The sequence below is a fragment of the Thalassophryne amazonica genome, chromosome 17, assembly GCF_902500255.1.
Source record: "Thalassophryne amazonica chromosome 17, fThaAma1.1, whole genome shotgun sequence".
In the NCBI taxonomy this organism is placed as follows: domain Eukaryota; kingdom Metazoa; phylum Chordata; class Actinopteri; order Batrachoidiformes; family Batrachoididae; genus Thalassophryne; species Thalassophryne amazonica.
In genome coordinates, this window is record NC_047119.1 from 39,423,289 (window position 1) to 39,445,455 (window position 22,167).

Genomic DNA, 22,167 nt, shown 5'->3' on the forward strand with positions numbered 1-22,167 from the left:
GGGATATATATATATAAACATCAAAAGTCGGATGTCATACAGATTTTAGTCTTTGGGGCACAAAGCACTGACAAAACAAGTGGCCCAATGTTTTAACCATTTCACTTCAAAAGAAGGTCCACTTTGAAATTAATCTTTTTTTTTTTCTTTTTTGCGAAGTTCTGCGCTGAGATGAACCTTCTTTATATAGGGTTTTTTTTTTTTTTTTTGGTTTGTGTTTGTTTTGGGGGGGCGGGGAGCACCTGCGTGCTGTATCACGTTCAATAAAACGTCACGTGATTAGTGACGTAATTGAGGTTCCGCAGCAACCTTATCTGGATGTTCAGTAATTTGACCCGAAGTCTTTAGATCGGAACCAAAGGATTGACCTGAGACACCTGGGACGAAAGACCATGTGGAACTAAGAACCGTCCAAGTGCCTCAGTGGTTAAATTTTTATTTTCAAAATTTTTTTTCTTGTTAATCTCCGTGTGCCAGTGACCGATTCACTTTGAGAAGCAATTCTGGTCATGGAAGTTCAAAAGGTAAGATTTATAAACGCAACGTTTTATCTGTTTGTGGTCGAGCGTCATTGAACAAACGGAGAGCGGATTAGCGTGTTAGCATGTCTGCTCCAAAGTCCTACAGCCTGACATTCATCGTTTCTGCATCTACTGTACCTGTCTGTCTGTCTGTCTGTCTGTCTGCTCGTTTCTCTGTATCTCTCTCTGTCTATCCTCCTGTGTCTGTCTCGCTGTCTGCCTTTTTCTTCTTTTTCAATTTCAATGGAGCTTTATTGACATGGGAAACATTGGTTTACCTTAGTGCAAAAAATAATAAGATGTACATACAGTAAACAATATTCTACAATATTCTTTTAAAGTGTGGGAGATTGAGCCCCCCCCTCCCCAGAGAACAAATAAATAGCTGCCCCCCCAACCGACACGCACATACACAATTTCAACATCTTCATGTGTTTCTTTTTATTTTACACATCTTAAACACATTTTAAAAATATTTGTGCGTTTTTAAGGAAATGTCTATGCATTTACACATTTTACAGCCTTTGTAAACATTTTAAACGTTTTTAAAGAACTTTATTTCACACATTTTACAGCCTTTTCAAATGTCTTTTTAAAGAACATTTTTACCTTTCGTCATATTTTAAACATCTTTTTAAAAACATTTAAACACCCCTGTGTGTTTTTAAATGTCTTTGGCATAACGGACACATTTTAACAAATAATATTAATTCAACTTCAGGGATGGGTATTGATAAGATTTTATCGATGCCATTGTCGATTCTGCTAATCAATCTGATTCCTTATCGATACCTCCTGTGAATTTTCTGTGTACTAAAAGTAGGCTTTACAGGTTTTCTATGTCAATAACATTTTATTGAGTCTTAAAGTAAATAAATATGAAATTGGTCACTCGATCCTTGATCTTTGGATTTAAATAAAAATAAACAAAATCTGTAGTTTTTCTCCAAAGAATTTCCCTTCAGACATTAATGGAATGAATGTCACCTCTGAGCTGAGCTCTTGCAACCGGCTGCGCTGCAAGTCGACATCAATGTAATTCATAAAGAATGCAGGATCTCATTTTGGGAGGAAAAAAAATGTTTTAGTCTGTTGTAGTTTTTGTCTGTTACATTTCGAAAGAGGTGTCATTTGATTTAAACGGTGATTCGCTTTGAAGTTATTAATTCCGCCCGGACTCTAACTTAACTCGGCAGAGAGCGGCGCAGCGTTTGGAGCTGTGTGAACGGAACAGTGGATGATTCTGGTTTCTTGCCTTAAACAAGACAAGAGTCCCAGTTAGTGACTTTAATCTGCACAAAAGTGCATCACGATTGACATTTTTAAATGGCATTGAGCGGGGTTAAGAAGCGGACTTGCCACTTGTGAAAAGCAGCGAAGCAATGAACCAATGAAGCAATGGGTCAGAGAACTGTTTGGTTGGTTCAAGCTTCAAGGACAGCCGAAGTGGTTGGTTACAGACCCACTGCAGGGTCTGCAATCAACGTCAAGAAATGATAATTTTCCCGATAAAACACCCTCCAAAACAACGGCCGCTCTGAAGGACCGATAAGGGAATCATGAAGCAAAAAGGCTATTGATGTCATGGATCGAATCATTTCTTAACGATTCTCGATACCCATGAAGAACTCTAGCACCCCCTCCAGTGGGGAGCGCGCCTCACAGTTTGAAAACCACTGTTCTACAGTAAATAAATGTGTAAACAAGAGATATGGGATTGAAATAACATTAAAAATTATGCTTTCAGTGTAAAAATATACTATTGTATAAAATGTGTTACACATAGATAAAGTGACATAGCAGTTTAATCTCCTGTTTTGGGTTTACGGTGGTTTATGTCGAGTGTGCCTTTTTCATATCACAGCAGCTCAAAAACCTTGCTGCTGTGTTTGCACATTGTTGTACTTCACCCAACAGAAGTTTGTTTGTTGGAAGTTTGTCAATGTTGGTTATGCTCTCAAAGTCTTTTTGGGTGTTTGTGATCTGTGGGAAGTACGTGTCTCTGATGTCTTGGTACAGTGGGCAGGTGGTTAGGAAGTGCAGCTTGGTCTCCACTTCGTGTCGTGAGCAGTGGGTGCACAGTCTGTCTTTGGGGAGCCAGGTCTGTGCTCACTGAGTCTGTACATGGTCAAGGATTTCCTGAGCTTTGGGTTGGTCACAGCGCTCAGGTATTATTCCAGGGAGTACTGTCTATTTAGGGCCAAATAGCATTCCAGTAGGGCAGTGCAGTCTCCTTTGAACCACTTCCTGAGACAGCCTGCCATTGTGCAATGTAGACACAGCATCACGTCACACGGTTAAAATGGTTTACTGTTTTTTGTTTTTGTGTTTTGTTTTTGGCTGCAATCATCAAAGCATTCGTGAAATGTGCAGCATTTTTTAGTTCCCAGTGGAGAAGGAAAGACGAGGCAAATGGGAGAGTTCCTGTCAGTACGTGTTAGCCTACACACCTAGCCAGAGTAGATGCATTCTCTCTCCTGCACAGCCGCCTCGACATATTTGAGCTCCAGCTTTCCGCCATATCATCTCCCTTTCTTAGCATTTTCACATTGTTTGCCGTGTAATTTGCTCCAAAACTCAGAGAAAGTGGCATGTTTCTGATGGGGACAGATGAGCGCTGTCCCCGGATGTAGGAATATTGCATCATATTTTAACTCTTTAGTGCAGGGGTAGGTAACCTGTTCCAGAAAGAGCCATGAGGGTGCAGGTTTTCTTTGCAGCCACTGACTCCACCAGGTGATTTCACTGATTAACTGATTCCATCTGCTCAAAGTGATATTAATCAGTAATATCACCTGGTGGAGTCAGTGGCTGCAAAGAAAACCTGCACCCTCATGGCTCTTTCTGGAACAGGTTGCCTACCCCTGCTTTAGTGCCTACAAACAAGATTGCTCTGCCCAATTTACTCTGGTTTTTGGTTGATTTTTCTTTTTCTTTTTTTTCTTCAATGTGTCACAGTTTGGTGGCTGTGTTTGTGTAGAGAGTCCCAAAACCAGCTGGCTGGGGGGGGCATTGCTCTCCAGTCTCTCTGTGGATCAGGGCTTTGTTATGGAGCGCATTGGGTCACTATTTTTAAGGTGCTCATAAAATTTAATTGCTCTCTTTTGAACTTTAACCATTAGTGGGTATCGTCCTAATTCTCCTCTGCATGCGTTGTTCTGTGTTTTCTGTGGCACATGGAAGATGGATTTGCAGAATTCTGCATGCAAAATCTTGGTTGGTGAACGGCCCCGGGCCTCATAACCATAAAGAGAAATGGGTTCTATGACGGAGTCCAAAATTTTGAGCCAGATTTGGATTAGGATGTCTATTTTGAAGTTCTTTTCGAGGCCCTTCTTGCCTTGTCTCTCAGGTCATTTGCAGCTTTGTTGAAATTGCCTGTGGTGCTGATGTTTATTTTGAGATGGGTGTAGTTTTTGTGTGTTCTCAGGCCGTCTTATCCAGGAAGAAATTGTATTTGTGTGACTGTAGGCTGGGTCTTTTTTGGAATATCATAATTTTTGTCTTGGTTAGATTGACTATCAAGGTCCAGGTTTGGGAGAAATTGTGTAGAAGGTCAAGTTGTTGTAACGCTTCTTTGCTTGGAGACAGCAATACCAGGTCATCTGTGAAAATCAGGCATTTTATTTGTGTCCACTAGAATGATACCAGGTGCTGCAGACTGTTCTAATGTTTCTCTGTGTCTGTCTCTCTCCAGTTGTGTTTTTTGTTTCTTCAGCTTCAGTTGTCATGTAGGTCTCTTTGTACACTATAAAAATACAGAAATTAAAAAAAAAATTAGATGATTAATGATCAGGTCTGGGATCTCCTAGTACCGTGCATTCCCACAGCCAACAAACTGGCACCACCCCACGTCCTGGATGGCAACCATGCAAGCAGGCATCAATGTTAAGTCTTCTCACTTAAGTTGTAGTGGAAGGGGACAGAGCACAGTTGACCTCATTTATATGGTCATAGCGATATGAGCACATGCAGTGAACACATCATTCATGAAAGATTGCCTGAGGCAAATTGAATAAGAAAAATAATTTTATTTGTACAGATGTGTGTGTTTTTACAGATCAGGGTCAGCAATGATTTTGCTACTGGTAGTTTGCAACCCAGTACAATCTGCCACATGGATGGGTGGTCGGCATCTAGCTCCACCACTGACGTGCTGGTCAGAAGGCTGGCGTGACACCCAGCAGGATGAAAACCAAGACCTTGTGCATTTTATGTCTTTTGTTTTTAAAATTGTTACCATGTGGCGCCAGCGCTCTGTTTTCTGTGTAATGTAGCTGAATTGGTTAGCATTGGTAGCATTGCTACAATAATGCTAAACGGACTGCAGTTGTTGCAATTTTCTGGCCAAAACAGATGCAAGGACATTTTCAGTGATGCCTCTTAATCACCCATTCACACACTAATGCTAGCATGCTGCCACGCAAGGCGCTCAACTGCACACCAGGAGCAACCGTCGGCTATGTATAAATACTGGACAAAGCCTGCGTGATGTCACCCATAGGTTTGCTCTGAAGACTCGGAACAGCCAATTGGAAGCCCATGTCTGGGTCATAGACTGGGCATCGCTGTGTTGACAGCAGCAGCCGTGCTGATACACAGTGAACTCATTAATGCGTAAACGGGTGGCGTTTGGGTGACTCCGTGTGTGATGAAAGAAGCCTGAATACACCCTTCTTTGAGTCCTAACTAGCTAAGCTAACAGGCTAAACTGTGTTCGGCTGTTTATTAAATCAGATTTTTGGGGACAGAGAAAATGATTAATCTGACACAAAATAATTATTTTATATACACAGCGTCCAGAGTGCGTGGCAGGTGGTAGAACAAAGAATGGCATCCAGCTATGATCGAAGTGGGTGGGATTATCAAGACGAAGTGCGTGCTACTGCGTGAATCAAAAACATGCTTGTGTCAGGGGGCCTTTACTTAGCTCTCCTCTGCCCTGCTGAGTCCCACAGTCAGATTTGTGTTCAAATTTGTGGGGGCGTGGCTCTACTGAAATTACCAAAAAAGAAAAAAACCATTACATATGGCTCAATACATCTGAATAATAATAATAATGATTACATACCATAAAAGTGGTGTCTCTAATTTCACTCCTGTTGTGTTCACACACAGAGCCATGTAGAGTTATTGTTCCACTGTGTGGCACTGTCTTATGTCTACAGAAAAACAACGTTGCTCTGTCACCTTTGTCCAGACATGCCGGTGTCACTGGGGGCTCCTGGTAGCACTTAACTTAGGCATTGGTTTAACTCAGCTTAACCAGTAACTCAAAGGGCTGGGAGCTGGTCCAAGTTTTGACTGTCCTGTTCAAAGTGACCACTCGACGTCACATTTCTGTCCGACTCCGTCATCACAGAAGCGGCTTCCTCAGAGACACTGGCCGGTGTCCCGCACATAGCATTTTAGCTTAGCTTAGCACGACGCAAAGCTGAAGCACAAGCCACAAACACAGCCGGTTCCACGCTTTCTCATGAAAGGAAACCCGCTTTGTTCTCCTGGCCACACAAATGGAAAGAATAAAATCCGTGGTTAGAGCCACATTTTGAAGACCATTCTCACATTGTGCTGGGCTTCATTTCTGCTTGTCTGAGGTGCACTAGTAAAAAAAAAAAAAAATCTCACTTTCCTCATCAGAATATTATCTTTGGGAAATCTGTCCACCTAATTAGCAACACTATTCCTTTATGTGCATCCTCATGAAACAGATTTTAATCATTTTGTTGTGTTCTCTGTTAAAGTCCACAAAAAACACTGATTTCACACTGTAAAAAAAAATTTTTTTTCCTATTCATTTCAATAAAGAGCCCTGAGAGATGATGTCATCAAAGTTCCACAATTCTCACCACTTGAGGTTTCTGAGCGTTTATCAGCAGCAGATGAAATCATGCTAATTCTCCCTTGTTTATGACTTAATTTCTGTGGATATATGGCACCAAAAATAAAATACATCAATGTTATTTAGAACAGTCGGCTTATTTGACATTGTATTTACTAGTGATACACACTTTAACAACTTCCATAGAGTCTCAAATAAGTGATGACCAGGAAGTGGGTTTGTTATCACTACCCCAAATGAAATGGAAAAAAAACGAAATTAAGTTTCAACATTTTAAATAATGAGTCTAAGCAAACCATAGTTGTTTCTTATTTATTATTTATGCTGTAGTACATTTTCTTTTCTCAGTATTGTGATGGGGTGGTGATAAAGTATTAAAGAGTTGAGTTGTTATTACATGCCTTTTACAAAGTGCATGAAACAAAAAAACAGCTGAAATCTCTGGGAGAATTAAACTTCTTTTTTTATTGTTGTTGATGAATCCATTATGTGTATTTTTGGAAAAAAAAAAAAAAAAATTTTTGGTCCAAAAATGAACTCTGTTATATAAAGTAAAAACTATGCTTTGTGTTTTAAACAGGAAGCTCTGCGTCGCATCATCAGTACATTAGCCAATAAGAATGATGAGCTTCAAAACTTCCTGGAAACTGTCAACAACACAATGATTGGACTGCAGGTCAGTGACTGATTGGCTCAGAGGCAGCTGAAATGGGTGTGGCCTGGACAGTTTGGAATAAAGTCCAGTTACAAATTGAATTGTACATAATTAAAGAAATACTGTTTGTCCAATCAGGAGGAGTCACAGAAAATGATGTCAGAGCTACAGTTGGAGCTTCAGCAGCTGACCTCAACTCTTGAGGACAGAGGGGCGGAGCTTCATGATGCAATTAAAGAAGAGAAACAGCGAAAGGAGATGGAGCTTCAGGTAGAGGTTTTTCATTGATTTTCTTCTTTTCCACAGTTTGAGATGCTTGTATCCACAAAATGCACTTACGTCAGTGAATCTCACGTAAAGCTAACCCGACGTGTAGCGAGTGAAGAAAATCCACGATAAACATACTTTGATACATCAGCAAGTCTCATGTAAAGCTAATCTGACCTGTAAGGGAATGAAGAAAATCCACGATAAACACATTCAGAAGCGCTGAACAGTGGAGGAGCCAGGATTCGTCTTTGCTCAAATTCAGAGACCGTATCCGTCTATTTGCCAGCTATCTACAAGCACTCACTGAGCTCAGATGCGGTCAGTGGTTGACTTCTTTGATGTGAAGTCAGACTGTTTGGGTCTCTGAGCAGCAAAGAACTGGAATCCTATGAAAAATAATCCTTGCAAGAGCTTTCCCCGGCACAGAGAGCAGCAGTGTGATAACCCTGTAGTTACTGCATTCCATTCAATCCCACTTTCTAGTTTGAGACACTAAGTCCTTCTTTTCAGTCTGTAGGGATGATGCATGTCTCCCTGAGTGAAACAAAGATTGTTTGCAGTGTCAGTAGAACAACATCTCCACCCACTTGAGGAATGTCTCAGCTCTTGATACTTCCATTCATTTTGGACTTTCCATGTGAGGTCCATGTCAAAAGCTGAAACAGCTGCACCTTACCTGCATGGATCATGCACAGTAGTCAGTGAACAATCATCACACATAGTCATAGTGACAGCTGGTCAGTGGTGTACAAAGTATTCCAGAAAGGGGCAAGAGGGTGCAGGTGGAGTCATTGGTTGCAAAGAAAACCTGCACCCTCTTGGCCCTTTCTGGAATACTTTGGACACCACTGCAGCAGGTATAGTATTAATCCAGCTGTCATAACAGTCACTATACCTCCAGCGTTGTTTTTTCTTCCTGCTGATTCTGTGGCCACACGTATATTTATGTCCTTGCCAGAAAACCTCTCACTTCTGAGTGCACAGGCATGTGTGTGCTGAAGCCATTGACTGGTGTCACTCTGAGACTTAATCCAGCCTGTTTGAAACCAGTCCCTTGTCTGTAAGTAGCTGTATGTAGACACACCCCAAAATAGATGCACACTGTGTGTCATATGGTGATTGTGTTATGATTAGGTTGAATCTGAGTGAAATAGAACCCCAAATAAGACAGGCAACCAGGACTAAAAACTGAATACAAAAGCCATGGTGCTTTAAGAGCCAATTTTTATAAGAATCAGGCAGTATACATGGGGCTGTGATAGTGACCAACTCAGATTTAGCTCAGACTTTGGTAACTGGATGCACCCACCACCAAACAAACATACACCAAAGATTTTGGCCAAATTCCGTACGGTGACCTCACCAGGGGTCATCAAAGTTCACACCCAGAATGGCCTTAAACTGAAATTTGGTGAACAGGAAAGATTTGGACAGCTCTTACATGAGATGTGTTCAATCCCCCAAAGTACTTTTGTGATTTTAAGTATTATAGGAGAACAGTTCTTCAAAATAATCACTAATCTGGGTTGGGGGATTGAACACATTGACTATAGAGGGCGCTTCAAGTTGACGAATTTTCAGAAATGCTCATATTTGTGAAGGATATTACTCAATACATGTTTAATCCCCCAGCAAGATTTTTATTGTATTAGAAAGGGCAAGACTTACCCTCTTTAAAACAACAAAAAAAAAAATCAGTGGGGGATTGTATGCGTTGGCCACCAGGCGGTGCCAAAGTGGTCAAATTTGCGTGGCCAACGCGTTTAATGAATTATCATAAATTGCATTTCTGTTGAGAATATTCCTTCTTTTAGACAAATCAATTGGAAAATCTTTGGGGGACTTGCCAGTTTTTGATTTAGAAAAGCATTTTATTGGCATGGGAATCGGCTATTTTTCCACATGGTGTTGTAAGCATTATTGGCCCTACATGAAGAAGATAAAATGCTGAGTAGCAATCTTGAAAGCTTTCTTTTGTGCCTAGGCCCAGATAGTGGTCATCATTGGTCTATGTACTGGAAGAATTGCAACCTGTGAAATGCCAAAACATGTGCTGATTGGACATTACTATGTGGCTGGCTACAAATAGCTGCTTTGCAATGGACAGAGCTCCCTGTCACTTGGCTGTGTTTCCAATGATCATTATGCAACATACATCTCGTGTTTTCAACTTTCTAATCTGTATTTGTGGAATGCACATGTAAATACCGACATTAGTAGTGTAGCACAGGCATTGTTTTATCATGCACATGCATTGTTCTGGGTAATTCATCGTTTCGAAACTTAACATGTAAAAAATTAGTGTGTAATCTGGTGCTTCAAGGTGACCAAACCTCAACATTGTAGATGCCCATTGTGAGCTTATTGAGATACCCCCAAAGATGTTTCAATGGATCTTAACACAATGCATGCTAATCTTCTAAAAAATGCGGTTTATGATTATTCATTAAACGCGTTGGCCACCAGAGGGCGCCAAAGTTACGTGAAAAATACAAATTTGACCACTTTGTCGCCGCCTGGTGGCCAACGCGTACAATCCCCTACTGATTTTTTTGTTGTTGTTTTAAAGAGGGCAAGTATTGCCCTTTCTAATACAATAAAAATCTTGCTGGGGGATTAAACGCGTATTGAGTAATAGCCTTCACAATTATGACTATTTTTGGAAATTTGCCAACTTGAAGCACCCCCTATAGTCAATGCGTTCAATCTCCCACCCAAATTAGTGATTATTTTGAATAACTGTCCTCCTATAATACTTAGATCACAAAAGTACTTTGGGGGATTGAATGCATTTCATGTAAGAGCTGTCTAACACTTCCTTGTTCACCAAATTCCAGTTTTAGGCCATAGTGGGTGTGAACTTTGATGACCCCTGGCAATGTCACTGTAGGGAATTTGGCCAAACTTTTTGGTGTATGTTCATTTGGTGGAGGGTGCATCCAGTTACCAAAGTTTGAGCAAAATCTAAGTTGGTCACTATCACAGGCTGCCTGACTCTTATAAAAATTGTCTCTTAATAATCCAGGAGTGAGAACAAAAGTCAAAACATGCAGGTGCAGGTATGAGAGTACAACAAAAAGTCCAACACAAAAACACGGGATGGAGAATATCCAGGAGGTGCGATGGAGAAGATAAAACTAAAGACAGCTCACAACACGGTGTGTGATTAACCAAAAGGCGTACTTGCAACACATAGTGAATACAAGAGAGACCACGAGACGAAAGAAACGTATTGTTAATTGACCGGCAACAAAACGACAAACGGGGCATAGTTAAAATCAGACAAACTAATGAGAAACAGGTGCGAACCACACCAATGAACCAAAACCACAAAAACCTAGAGGACAGAGGATGGGGGAACACAGAGATGCGACAGAAGCAAAAACACTGAGACATGAACCACGGAGTGATAAGGATACACAGACAGCAGACAGAACACGACGGACACTGATAGCGGGAGACACGCACACACAAGACTATGACATGGACCACAGGCACACACCGAAAGAGGACAAACAAATGACATATGAAGGAGAACCCACACACATGAATGAGACACACACATGGAACCCACACAACCGACATACACATCCACCAGACAGACAAAGCCCAGAGGCGCGTACACACACACACACACACACAAATAAAAAACCAAAAGGGGGGCATGCGCAATAGACCAAACATATGTAAGACAAGGACGAATCCAAAAACAAAAGACACAGACAAGGCCGGAGGAACGCACACACAACCGACTGTTTAGGGCCATGAATGTTTTCCTTTGGATTTCACACTTGTTCCCCATGTAATACATTTGTTGAAAAATATGTTTGCAGTGTTTTTTATTTTTTGTTTTAGAAGCAGTTGTCAGATGGACAGCTTGCTCTGCTGTCATCTGAAGAATTGCTGGAATTTGCAACCCAAACCCTGATGATCACCAATGAAGAAGAATTTCTCATGGTATGAAGGGATGTCGAGAGATGAAATTTTACTTTTGTTAGAATTTATATTTTAAAATAATGCATTTAAAAGTTTGAAATAGAAGTGATTACTGTGATGTAAATAATATATAAAGCAAATAATTTATTTATTTTGAAATTCTTTTTGAAACTTTATATGTGGGGTTTTAAAGTAAAATAATTTATGTTTTGTGTTGCAGGCTGCCAAAGAAATCAAAGAAAGGTGAGTCTGATATTTCACATTTGTTCTAGAATGCATACATTCAGTTGACAAGGTGTAAACATGGTCAGAAAATAATATAAAAAATAGTTAAACAACATTAAGCAAGTTGATTTTCATCATAATAATCTGATACACTGTACATCTCAAAAATGGATGGCACGGTTACTTAGTGGTTAGCACTGTTGCCTCACAGCAAGAGGGTTGTGGGGTCGCTTCCGGCCTGGTCCTGTCTGTGTGGAGTTTGCATGTGCTCCCCCCACTTCCAAAGTCGTGCAGGTTCAGTGAATTGGTGACTTTATATTGACTGGAGATGTGAGTGTGTTCGTCTGTTTCTATATGTGGTCCTGTGATAGACTGGTGTCCCGGCCAGGGTGAACCACACCTCACGTCCTGTGACTGCTGGGATAGGCTCCAGCCCCCCCGTGACTCTTAACTGGAGTAAGCAGGTTTTGAAAATGAATGAAGATCTCCAAAAAAAATTTGAGTATCATAAAAAAGTTCAATATTTTTTATCAGTTATTTCAGAAAGTGCAAAAATCAGTATTGTAGACTCATTACATATAAACTAAAATATATATATATTTTTTTCATTTTAATTTTGACAAAGTGTACAAGCCCCCTGCCAAGTATCTAAAAATATTAGACTATCTCATTTCAAGTCACTCTTTCTGCAGTATAAATCCCAAGAATCTGTCAATTCATCAGGAAGACGCTCACTTGACAGTTGTCCAGAAGACGCTCACTGACCCCCTCTTCAAGGAGGGTCAGCCACAAAATGTCATTGCTGATGGGGCTGGGTGTTCACCGCTGAATCAAAGCATATTCATGGAAAGTTGACTGGAAGGAAAAAGTATGGTTGAAATCACGCACAAGCAACAGGGACCGATTCACAAACTAATTTTGCATTTTACTTGGAAATGAAGGTCCCAGAGTTTGGAGGAAGAGTGACGTGACACAGAATCAAAGTTCCTTGAAGTCCAGTGTGAAATTTTCACAGTTTGCGACTATTTGAAATGACATGTCATCTGCTGGTGTTGGTCCACTGTGCTGAATCAATTCCAAAGTCAACCAGAAGGTTTTAGAACACCTCATCCTGCCATCTACTGACAAACTTCATGGCAATAGTGATTTTCTTTTCTGGCAGTTCTTGGCATCGACCCACAGTGCCAAGACTTCTACTAACTGGTTTGCTGACCATGGTATTACAGTAGGTGATTTCACTGATTAACATCGCTTTCAGCAGATGGGATGAGTTCATCAGTGGAATCGCTTGCTAGAGTCCATGGCTGCAAAGAAAACCTACACCCTTTTGGCCCTTTCTGGAATACTTTGGACACCACTGGTTTAGTGGTTAGCACTGATGCCTCACAGCAAGAAGGTTGTAGGATCGCCTCCCAGCTTTACTGTGTGGAGTCTGCATGTTTTCCCCGTGTCCGTGTGGGTTTCCCCCAGATGCTCCGTTTTCCTCCCACAATCAAAAACATGCTTATTTAGGGTCTGCTCCTTCCTCTGCCCCTGAACAAGCCAGCGTCTCTACATCTGGAGTTGGTTCCCGGGCGTCGGACTGCGGCTGTCCACTGCTCGTAGTGGTTGGATTATGTCTAACTGTAATTAAGATGGGTTAAATGCAGAGGGCAAACCTCGTTGTGTGTATGTACTGTATGTATATGTACAATGACAGTAAAGGCTATCATTATTATTATTATTGATGCAGGAATTAATTCAAAAGGAGCCCTAACTAAGTATTGAGTAGATAAATAGCTTACTTTTGTGAAGTTCCACATTTCTGTTTTAAAAAACGTTTTTGATCTTGTTAAATATTGTAATATTTTGAGACACTTTTTGTTGGTTTGTTTTTTGTTGTTACTGTTTTTACCTGTAGGCTGTAATTCTTAAAATTAAAAAACATGCTTAAATCACTTTAGTTTCTGAGTCTAGAATATGCAAAAGTCTCAATTTCTGAAATATCTGTCAAATATTCTCTCTTTATTTCTTTTATTTTAGCTGTACCTATGCAGAATGCCCATTTTGCGCAAATAATTTAAAAGAACTAAACAATGTGGAATAAAATGTTTTCATGTCATGTTTTAACATTTTTGGTGGGGGCGGGGAAGGGAAAACGTCACAAAATGATGCTTTTGGTGACAGTAGTTTTTCTTTTTTTTATTCTTATCCTTTTTTATGTGTACCTTTTTGTGTTCAAGTTAACAAAATTATTTATGTCTCTATTTAACTCTGCTCATTTTAAACTTGACTGACTAACCCAAATGAAAATGAAATCTCACCCTGATTGAATCTCCACCACTTCTGGATAACTCCACCCCTTGGTTGCCAGGGTAACCATGGCCCCGGCATTCCGGTTGACAATGCGACCAGCAGTGACGGAGAGCATGTCACATTTTACAGTGAACTTCGATATGGAAAAGGCGTGGCTTCGCCAACTTCACTTCCTGCCAGGTCAGTTTGAAGTTTGTGTGTGTGTGATTGTTGTTGTTTTTTTTGTTTTGTTTTTTAATAATCTGTAAATGCCGTGCACTATAACGCATCTCCTGCCACCTCACATAGTTCCTCCTCCAGTCGTTTTGTTTTATTTGACATTGAAAGAAGCCAATTTCGAATCTTCATGGTGAAACTCAAATGGGACCTTTTTATTTTAACAAGTATAAGTACAAAATCGCAAATACAAACAGCATTAGCATAAAGACAATACCTGCATTCATTTACTAGGCATAAACGACCCATTTGAGCTGACTAATTCACCTGCCAAGGTTCACACAGTTTCTTCAATGAGTAAAGGGAGTTTTAACAGCTCCAGTAGGTCTATTCTGTTAAGGGTTAAAGTAACTTAATTAATGGCTTTCAACGCGTTGAATAGTAAAAAATAGTTGATTAGTTGGCTGTCGTAGTCAACAATTATGACTAGTTGTCCTATCATTAGGGCCCCTTCACACATAGTACAAATGTGGTCAAATTGCGCATGAAGTGCGCATGAAGCAGGAATCATATGCAATACGTGTAAAATTGTAGCTGCCTTCAACGCCTAGTACACCTGTTGCTACAACTATTTGTGAGACTCAAAGACAGAGTGTGCCCTGTGTTGGCTAAATTCCAGGTGACACGCACGCACATCTAACACCACTTGTTTGGCACTTAGAAAATGTGTGGCCATTTGTACTGTTAGCACGAAAACAGGCAGCAGACGATCACTGTCGAGCTGGATTTGAATTTTGTCTAAGTGCCCCCACAAGTGTGGATTTGCAAACAGCATGTGTATCGCACGTGTGTCACGCTCCCCCAACACGTGGTGTACGGGGAGGGGGCACACTTGCATAAAATGCTGATATTTATGCTGCACAGACATGATCACATGGGGGCCGGACAGCCAGGTCAGAGCACACACAGCACAGCGAGGTGCCTGTCAGCTGCTGACCGCAGACTCACTGACAGCTCACGTAACACAGTGACACGTTGGTGTGTGCGCTGAACTGATGGGGTGTTGCCGCCGACAAGAGCAACTGTGGATCTGGACGTCCCAGCTGGAGAACACGTGCTGTGTTTGGATGGACATGAACTAACAACTGTTCACTGATGCACATGTGTCTGCTTGCTGTTCTCAGGTGGGCATATATTGCTGTTGCAACCGGCTGCAGCGAGCACATGCACACTGTGCACATTGACAGGTGAAACGGACCGTCAGATCATAACATACAGCGGGCGATCTGAATGTCATGTCACCCATGTGAGCGCTGTACTGCATGACGCAGTGTCTGTTCTGTTCTGTTTCTTTTTTTTTTTTTTATGTCAGTGTCCTTGATTTCAGGCATTTTCCCGCACTTTTTACAGGACAGCGATGGTAGCTCAGTGGTAAAGTTTCTGGCTGGCAAACAGAGCTTTTGGAATTTTCAGGTTTAAAGCGTGACAAAACCATTGCAGCAGGATCGTTCACGCCTGCCCGTCGGCTCGATGTTTTTGTGGTTCACTGATACAAGCTGTTCCTCCATGACTCACCCTGATTTGTACTTATTCATACTATGTGTGAAGGGGCCCTTAGCAAAAACTCCCTCTGGTGATATGTGATTTTTTTTGTTTGTTTGTTTTTTGTTTTTGTTTTTTGTTTTGTTTTAGTAAAAAACCTCTGCAGACTCGACTCAGGCAGGTCACCAACTGCTTTGGTTGAACTACAAATAATAAAAAATACAACAAAGAGTTGCCAAACACTTCAATCTTGTATGTTTTGCACAAGTGTCTATACAATAAAAAGACCCAGTGTGCATCATGACCCACATTCCATCATGAGATGGTCTTTTATACTTAAAGGTGCGTTTACACATAACGATGACAAGTCACGAATGGCATGAAGTATACATTCTTGGCCGCCGATCACAAATGTGATGATTCAGGGCAGAAGCATCAAGTGTCCTCAGAAACTGCTGGAACCTGTTACCATGTGTTACAGTTAATGGCACGTGTTGCTGGAGAATTATCGGGAACCATTACACACACACACACCCATATTCATCCATCAGCTGCTGAACAATTCAGATCGCTCCAGTTGGCTCCACAGCAGAAGAACTTTGAGACCGAATGCTTAGTTGGGCTCTGTGCCATGGAGTGACACAGAGAGGAGGAGGACACGGACAGGGCCAGATGTGTGGCTTCACGCGGCTCTTGTCTCACTCGTTTTCCCACACATCAGGCACATGCAGCAGGTGGAACACCTGCAGGAGCGCACTGAGGAGCACTGGGACAAGACTTTTAGCTGACTTGGCGTCACTGTCCTCCTTCAGCATACTGCAGCAATGAAACTGAATGCAGTGCATCAGGGTTTAATTGTGCGCACGTCAGAGAAGAACGCTGTCACGCTCTATTAAGGATCAACACTAATCAAGACGGATCAACACGCTCAGTTGCGACTTCCACGACATGAGGCAAAATGACGGTGGTGCGTGACATTTGTGGAAGATTTTTTTTTTTGACAGCCAAAAACATGATCCACGTAAATCACGAATATCACGCACCAACACGTGCTATTAAGAAACCTATTCATATGCGTTAAGTCACGTTAAGAATGTCATGAATGTGCCAAGAATGACGCAAATATGACATTCGTAATGCATCTTGCCTATGTGTAAACGCAGCATAATATAAACTGGATCACAACTTCCCATACAGACAACTGGTCCATCCCCATTTCTCCAAAGTAACCATCCAGCAGTCAGGTGAAATGTGACCGTGTCCTTTACTTTCTCCAGTCACTGGGGTCCTCAGCAGTGATGCACCTGTGTGCTGGATCATGTCCAGAGGAACTTGCCAAATCTACTACCAAGCTCTACCTTCATTCCTTCCTCCACCAAACCTTGCTGTCAATGCTATACTTCAAACCACATGCTCAAGTATACTTTATTATTCATGCTTTTTATTTTGTGAGGAATACTGCTTTTTATATTTTATTGTTATTTTGTAGTGCCCAAAGCTCCAGAGATTGATGCCTCAAGCTGCACCGTCCGTGATAACACCATCACTGTTGCCTGGAGATCTCCTAGCAACAGTGTTGCTGATGATGATGGCAGAGCTGCAGGAATCGAACATTATGAGCTGGAGTTCCATAAAACGAACTGTGACAGAATGCTGCAGGCAGTGAGAGAGGCATGCTGGGAAAAAATAGAAGATATCCATACAACTGAGTTCACCATCAAAGGTCATTTGCTTTATAAATATGGCTTTATGTGATACTTTTTTGAAATTCAGTTAAGTAATTAAGTGTACTGAAGAAGAATGAAGGAAGAATTCTACTGAACGCAGAATGACAGTGTACTTGTTGTGTTTGGCCCTCACGTTTTGTTCCTCCCTGAATTTAGGAGAGTCATTTGCTTCACCAAAAACTGTGTGAATGTGTAGATATATAAATCCATGCGGATGGAAGCTGCAACCCTCAGGTCACACGGCTGCTTCTCTAAATTTTAGGCCACACCTCCCTCCAGATCATTTAAATGCCTGAAGTCGTTTGAATTTTTGTGTTCAGGTCTGAAGTTCAACTCCTGTTTCGTTGTTATTCGTGTGCGAGCGAGAAACAAGGCGGCTGCTGGAGAGTTCTCAGAGCCCATTGCTGTGGAAACCAGAGGTGAGCCAGCCAATGGGACACGTGTTCACCTATAATCAGTGATCAAATAATCTATAAATGTGATAATCTTTAATTGCTCAGTTATTACTGGACTCTTAGTTTTTGAGTGTGTTCATTATATCAAAATGCAAACTTTTTGCATTTGATGAACTTTGTATACAGTGTTGGAAAAGCGATGATGACGTCAGAAGTCATATTTATATTCTTGACACGGCAGCATTTAACTTTGGATTTGATGCAATGACGGCACATCCTGAACTGAAGGTGCATGGCGACACGGTGACCTGGGAACCACAGGGGGTCAAAGGTCATGATGCCCGACTGAAAAACAAGGAGAATAAAGGCAGGTGAGGACACACTCGTATGGGCTTCGGGATCATGGAGACTGGATAGCGGTTTGATGATTTGTTTTTTTGTTGTTGTTGTTGTTGTGTGTGTGTGTGTGGGGCGCTTTTCTGCTGCAGTGCATCCTGCCTCAAAACCTCAGGTAGAAACCTGCTGCTTCCTGGTTGCTTAGTAACCATCGTGTCGCCACTCATGTCCTCATCCACCATTTCCTCTCCAATCTATAACGGGAACATTTGTGTCATGGTTCCTAATGTAAACTCTGAACCATTTCTCATGTTAGCGTTTAGCAGTGTTTAGACACTGGGGCTTCTTTGCAGCTTAAGTTAATTTTCACAAAATGATTGGCTCAGTTGATACTTTGCGTGATATCTTGATGTGATGTCTTGATACATCACTTTGGCTGTTGGACACCACAGGCAGCTGATACACAGATAACTGAGCGAAGACAGAAACTCTGACTTCTTCCCTGGTGTCAGAAAAATTAGTCACAGCTTCTGACTACGCCCGTAGGAAGAGAGCCAGACTGCTTTCTTCAGTTGAAGTCTTTATGAATACCGCGGGAGTGGATAGTGATGACACTACTTCCTTCCGCTGAAGGCCTGTTAGAAACTTCAAACTTTTATATAGTTTACAAATAACATGAAAGTAATGGTTACTTGGCGACAGCTTTCAGCCAATCATATCTGAAACCATTCTCCCCTCCCCATAAGAAAGTCTCAGTGCTCAGTTACCTACCCAAGGCCAGACCTTGAAGAGAGATGTCTGCTCTTATCTTTACTCCCTGAGGAGAGCTGTCTTTTCTCTTTTCACATGAAAACCTCAGCATTAACAATCTTATTAAAATGTAAGAATTAGCACAATACATTCAACATTTTCCTATCATGATAATAATGAAAATTAATAAAAAACAACAAACAACGTCTCCAACACCTGGAAATGCTGGTGTTCATTAGGAAGGTCTTCCGGCTCCTAAAAACTAACTGTAACTGAATAATTCCTAGAACAATGCTAAGCGTAAAAACACTCCACCCATTTTCTCAACCCAGTGTTTCCAGTTAAGGGTCACAGGGGTGGAGCCTATCTCAGTGGTCCCTGGGTGAGAGGTGGGATTGGCCCTGGACTGGCCACCAGACAAGCACATTTACACCTACGGTCAATTTCGAATCACTGATTCACCTAACCTGCATGTTTCTGGAAGTGGAAGGAAACCAGAGCACCCAGAGGGAACCCACATGAACATGAGGAGAAGACACAAACTCCACATAGAAAGGCCCAGGCAGGAAGAGAACCCAGAATCTGCAACTAAGACACCGTGCAACCTAAAAGCATTCCAACTAAGTCTTTAAAAAGCTTTATCTGCCGAAGGCAGTCAGACCAAGCAGGTATCAGATCATCACTGGGAAAAAATGTAGGTGCACAGCTTTTTAAAAAAATGAACGGACCTCTAATTTAAACCCCCCCCCCCCCCCCCCCCCCCCCACACACACACACACACACACACACACACACACACAAAGCCTTATTTATTTATTTATTTTGGAGGAGGATCAGCTGAAGTTAATAACCTTCTGTTGCTAGCCACCAGCTTATAGTCAGTGGAACAGTGTGTAAGGGCAGCCATCAGTATAATGGCGTCTCCCCTGACAGAAGAGTAGGGCTGTGGTGTCTTAATTAAAAGAAAAAAAAACATTGCTCATTGATTTTGTTTCTATGGCAATAGTACCCAACTAACAACAAGCTTATGTGTACAGTGATAAAAGCACAACACTCAGCAGCAACATTTGGAGTCAGTCCAATCTACCCCTGTAGATGACGCCATCGTTATTTAATTTATTGGTTTACGGCTCCACCGACTGCCCTAAAAATCGCAGACTTCTTGAAAAAAAATTGCCCCGGGCTCTTTTTTTTTTTTTTTTGCTGCTGATTACTTGGTGTGCCGCCCAAAAATTTCAAAATCCAAGTGTGACTTCAAGAGTGGCGTTATGTCCTGAGTTTGCAATTTTTAACTGGTACCCTACATTATGGATTAAACTGAATTTTATCCGCAGCTACACCACGAATGATTGCCGTTGCGGTCTTCCTCAGCCAGTGCAGCTCACATCAGTAACACATTCTCCTGACCTCTTATGTGTCGACACGTTAATGTTTAAATCAGTCCTCGACATTTTTCCACCAAGTGAACTGCAGATTAATTACAAAGATTACATAATTGTGACTTTTTTGTCACGGTGACTTGATTTTAAAGTCGGCAAAAAGTCACAGTCTGTTCGAAAGAAATGCCACAGCAGATTTGTTTGTTCATCAGATTGTTCACAGTAAAAGTATAAAACTTTGGTTCTGGTCCATAATTTTTCATTAAAAAGTCAAAGACATCAATTCCTGAAAACAATTGTTAATATTTAAACTTTATTATTTAATTAATTATTATTTAATTTTTTTACTGACGACCCTGGCCCTTGAGTCCCAGAAAAATCTGTAACCCAAAAAATAAAATAACTATGGCCTGAGCTTTCAGTAATCCTCGCTTATGAGTGTGAGCAATGGCATTGGTACAAGCTTGGAAAGGGAGGCTTGAGGGTTGGTTCAAATCTGAAAAAACTCCACGAGATGTCACTGAATCCATAATGCACCCTTAAGGTGAAACTCAATGGCCTTAGTAGAGAAGCTTGAATCTTCGACTGGACTGGGTTACTTGAGTTACTTGGGTTACGCTTCAAATCGCAGAAGCTTCCTCAGCTAAAATTCTTGCTCTGGTGGTCTGACTTCTGTCTTGACTCTTGTAGAGAAGAATAATCAAGAAGTCACAAAAGCTGGAGTTTTAAACCTAACCAGACCCCTCCTACCGAGAGGCAGACTGCTATAGGCCAGTGACTAAACAATAGCTCTAATTAGCACCTATTGTGCTCCAGTTAGCACCCTCCTAATGACAGGGCAGCTGTCCCTCTCCTAATGGCTCCCTTGACGACTCTGCTGATGACGTGAATGACTCATTACCATGAACAAAAGACTGAAACTGCTTTGACCTGAGTGCCCCATTGTAAACAGGGGATAAAACGTGTTGCGGACCCCTCCCCGGTTAAGGCTGGGTTTCAAATGTTTCACAAAGAATGCCTCCTTCACCCCTCTCTCAAACCATTTCTTCTCTCTGGCTAATATTTTAACTTCCTTGTCCTCAAACGTGTGGTTAGTGTCTTTAAGGTGGAGATGAACTGCAGACTGAGGTCCACTGGCGCCCTCTCTGCAGTGCTGGTATAGCCTTTTGTGTAAAGGTTGCTTAGTCTCACCTATGTAGTGTTCGTTACAGTTTTCCTGACATCTGATAGAATACACTACATTGCTCTGTTTGTAACTAGGGATCCTGTCCTTAGGGTGAACTAATTTCTGTCTCAAGGTGTTAACCGGTTTAAAGTAAACTGGGATTTTGTGCTGTCTGAAGATCCTCTGTAGTTTTACTGCTAAATAAGGGAGAGACACTCCTCTTCTTCTTGTCTCCGTCTCCTGTCTATCTGGTCTCTTTGTTCTCTGGGACTTCTGCACTTATTCTTCTCTACAAGAGTCAAGACAGAAGTCAGACCACCAGAGCAAGAAGTTTAGCTGAGGAAGCTTCTGCGATTTGAAACGAAATGTCCTTGCGTCAAGCAACCCAGTCCAGTCAAAGATTCAAGCTTCTCTACTATGGAAACCACCTGGACAACTGAGAGCCGACACAGAAACATCAATGGCCTTAAATGTAAAAAGTGATGCCACATCTGATAACTTAAACTGAGAGGATTAGTCAACATTCTGCAACATAAAACAAGTGTGGCTACAATTAACTGTCTTGAAATATATTAACTTTTTTTCCACAAAGGAGCTAAAACAGATATTTCATAATGTGAAAGGTCAGTGACCCTAAAATAACTTTAAAATACTAATTGACAGCTATCATTTCTAATAACATAATCTAAGAGGTTTCATCAAAGTTCTCCCACATAAGTGCAAACATTTAATTAATTAAATAACAATATTTAAAACGGCAAAAAACATTCATCAGAGTAATAACCTCTAGATGACCTTGAATGTCAATCTCATCTCATTATTTATAGTCTGGCTAGATTAGTAAAAGTATTGCAGCCTCAGTGTTTGTGATTTAATATACAGTCCTTCCAAAAGTATTGGAACAGAAACGCGGCTTGTTTTTACTGGACACTGACCATATTTTGCTTCAAAGGATAAATTTGAGAAAAAATGT

The 22,167-nt window shown here is 41.3% G+C and overlaps 1 protein-coding gene across 2 annotated transcripts in view; it reads left to right on the forward strand.

Annotated features, from left to right (window-relative positions):
- The first annotated feature begins 288 nt into the window (after positions 1-288).
- The window catches only part of LOC117529426 (FSD1-like protein), a 33,527-nt gene continuing 11,648 nt past the window's right edge, over positions 289-22,167 (forward strand). For both annotated transcript variants that reach the window (XM_034192205.1, XM_034192206.1), the window contains exons 1-9: positions 289-524; positions 6,944-7,039; positions 7,157-7,288; positions 11,144-11,245; positions 11,445-11,467; positions 13,803-13,924; positions 16,932-17,165; positions 17,490-17,588; positions 17,806-17,935. In XM_034192205.1, the coding sequence (XP_034048096.1) occupies positions 510-524; positions 6,944-7,039; positions 7,157-7,288; positions 11,144-11,245; positions 11,445-11,467; positions 13,803-13,924; positions 16,932-17,165; positions 17,490-17,588; positions 17,806-17,935 (953 nt within the window). In that variant the 5' untranslated portion in view covers positions 289-509. The remainder of the gene's footprint in view (positions 525-6,943; positions 7,040-7,156; positions 7,289-11,143; positions 11,246-11,444; positions 11,468-13,802; positions 13,925-16,931; positions 17,166-17,489; positions 17,589-17,805; positions 17,936-22,167) is intronic.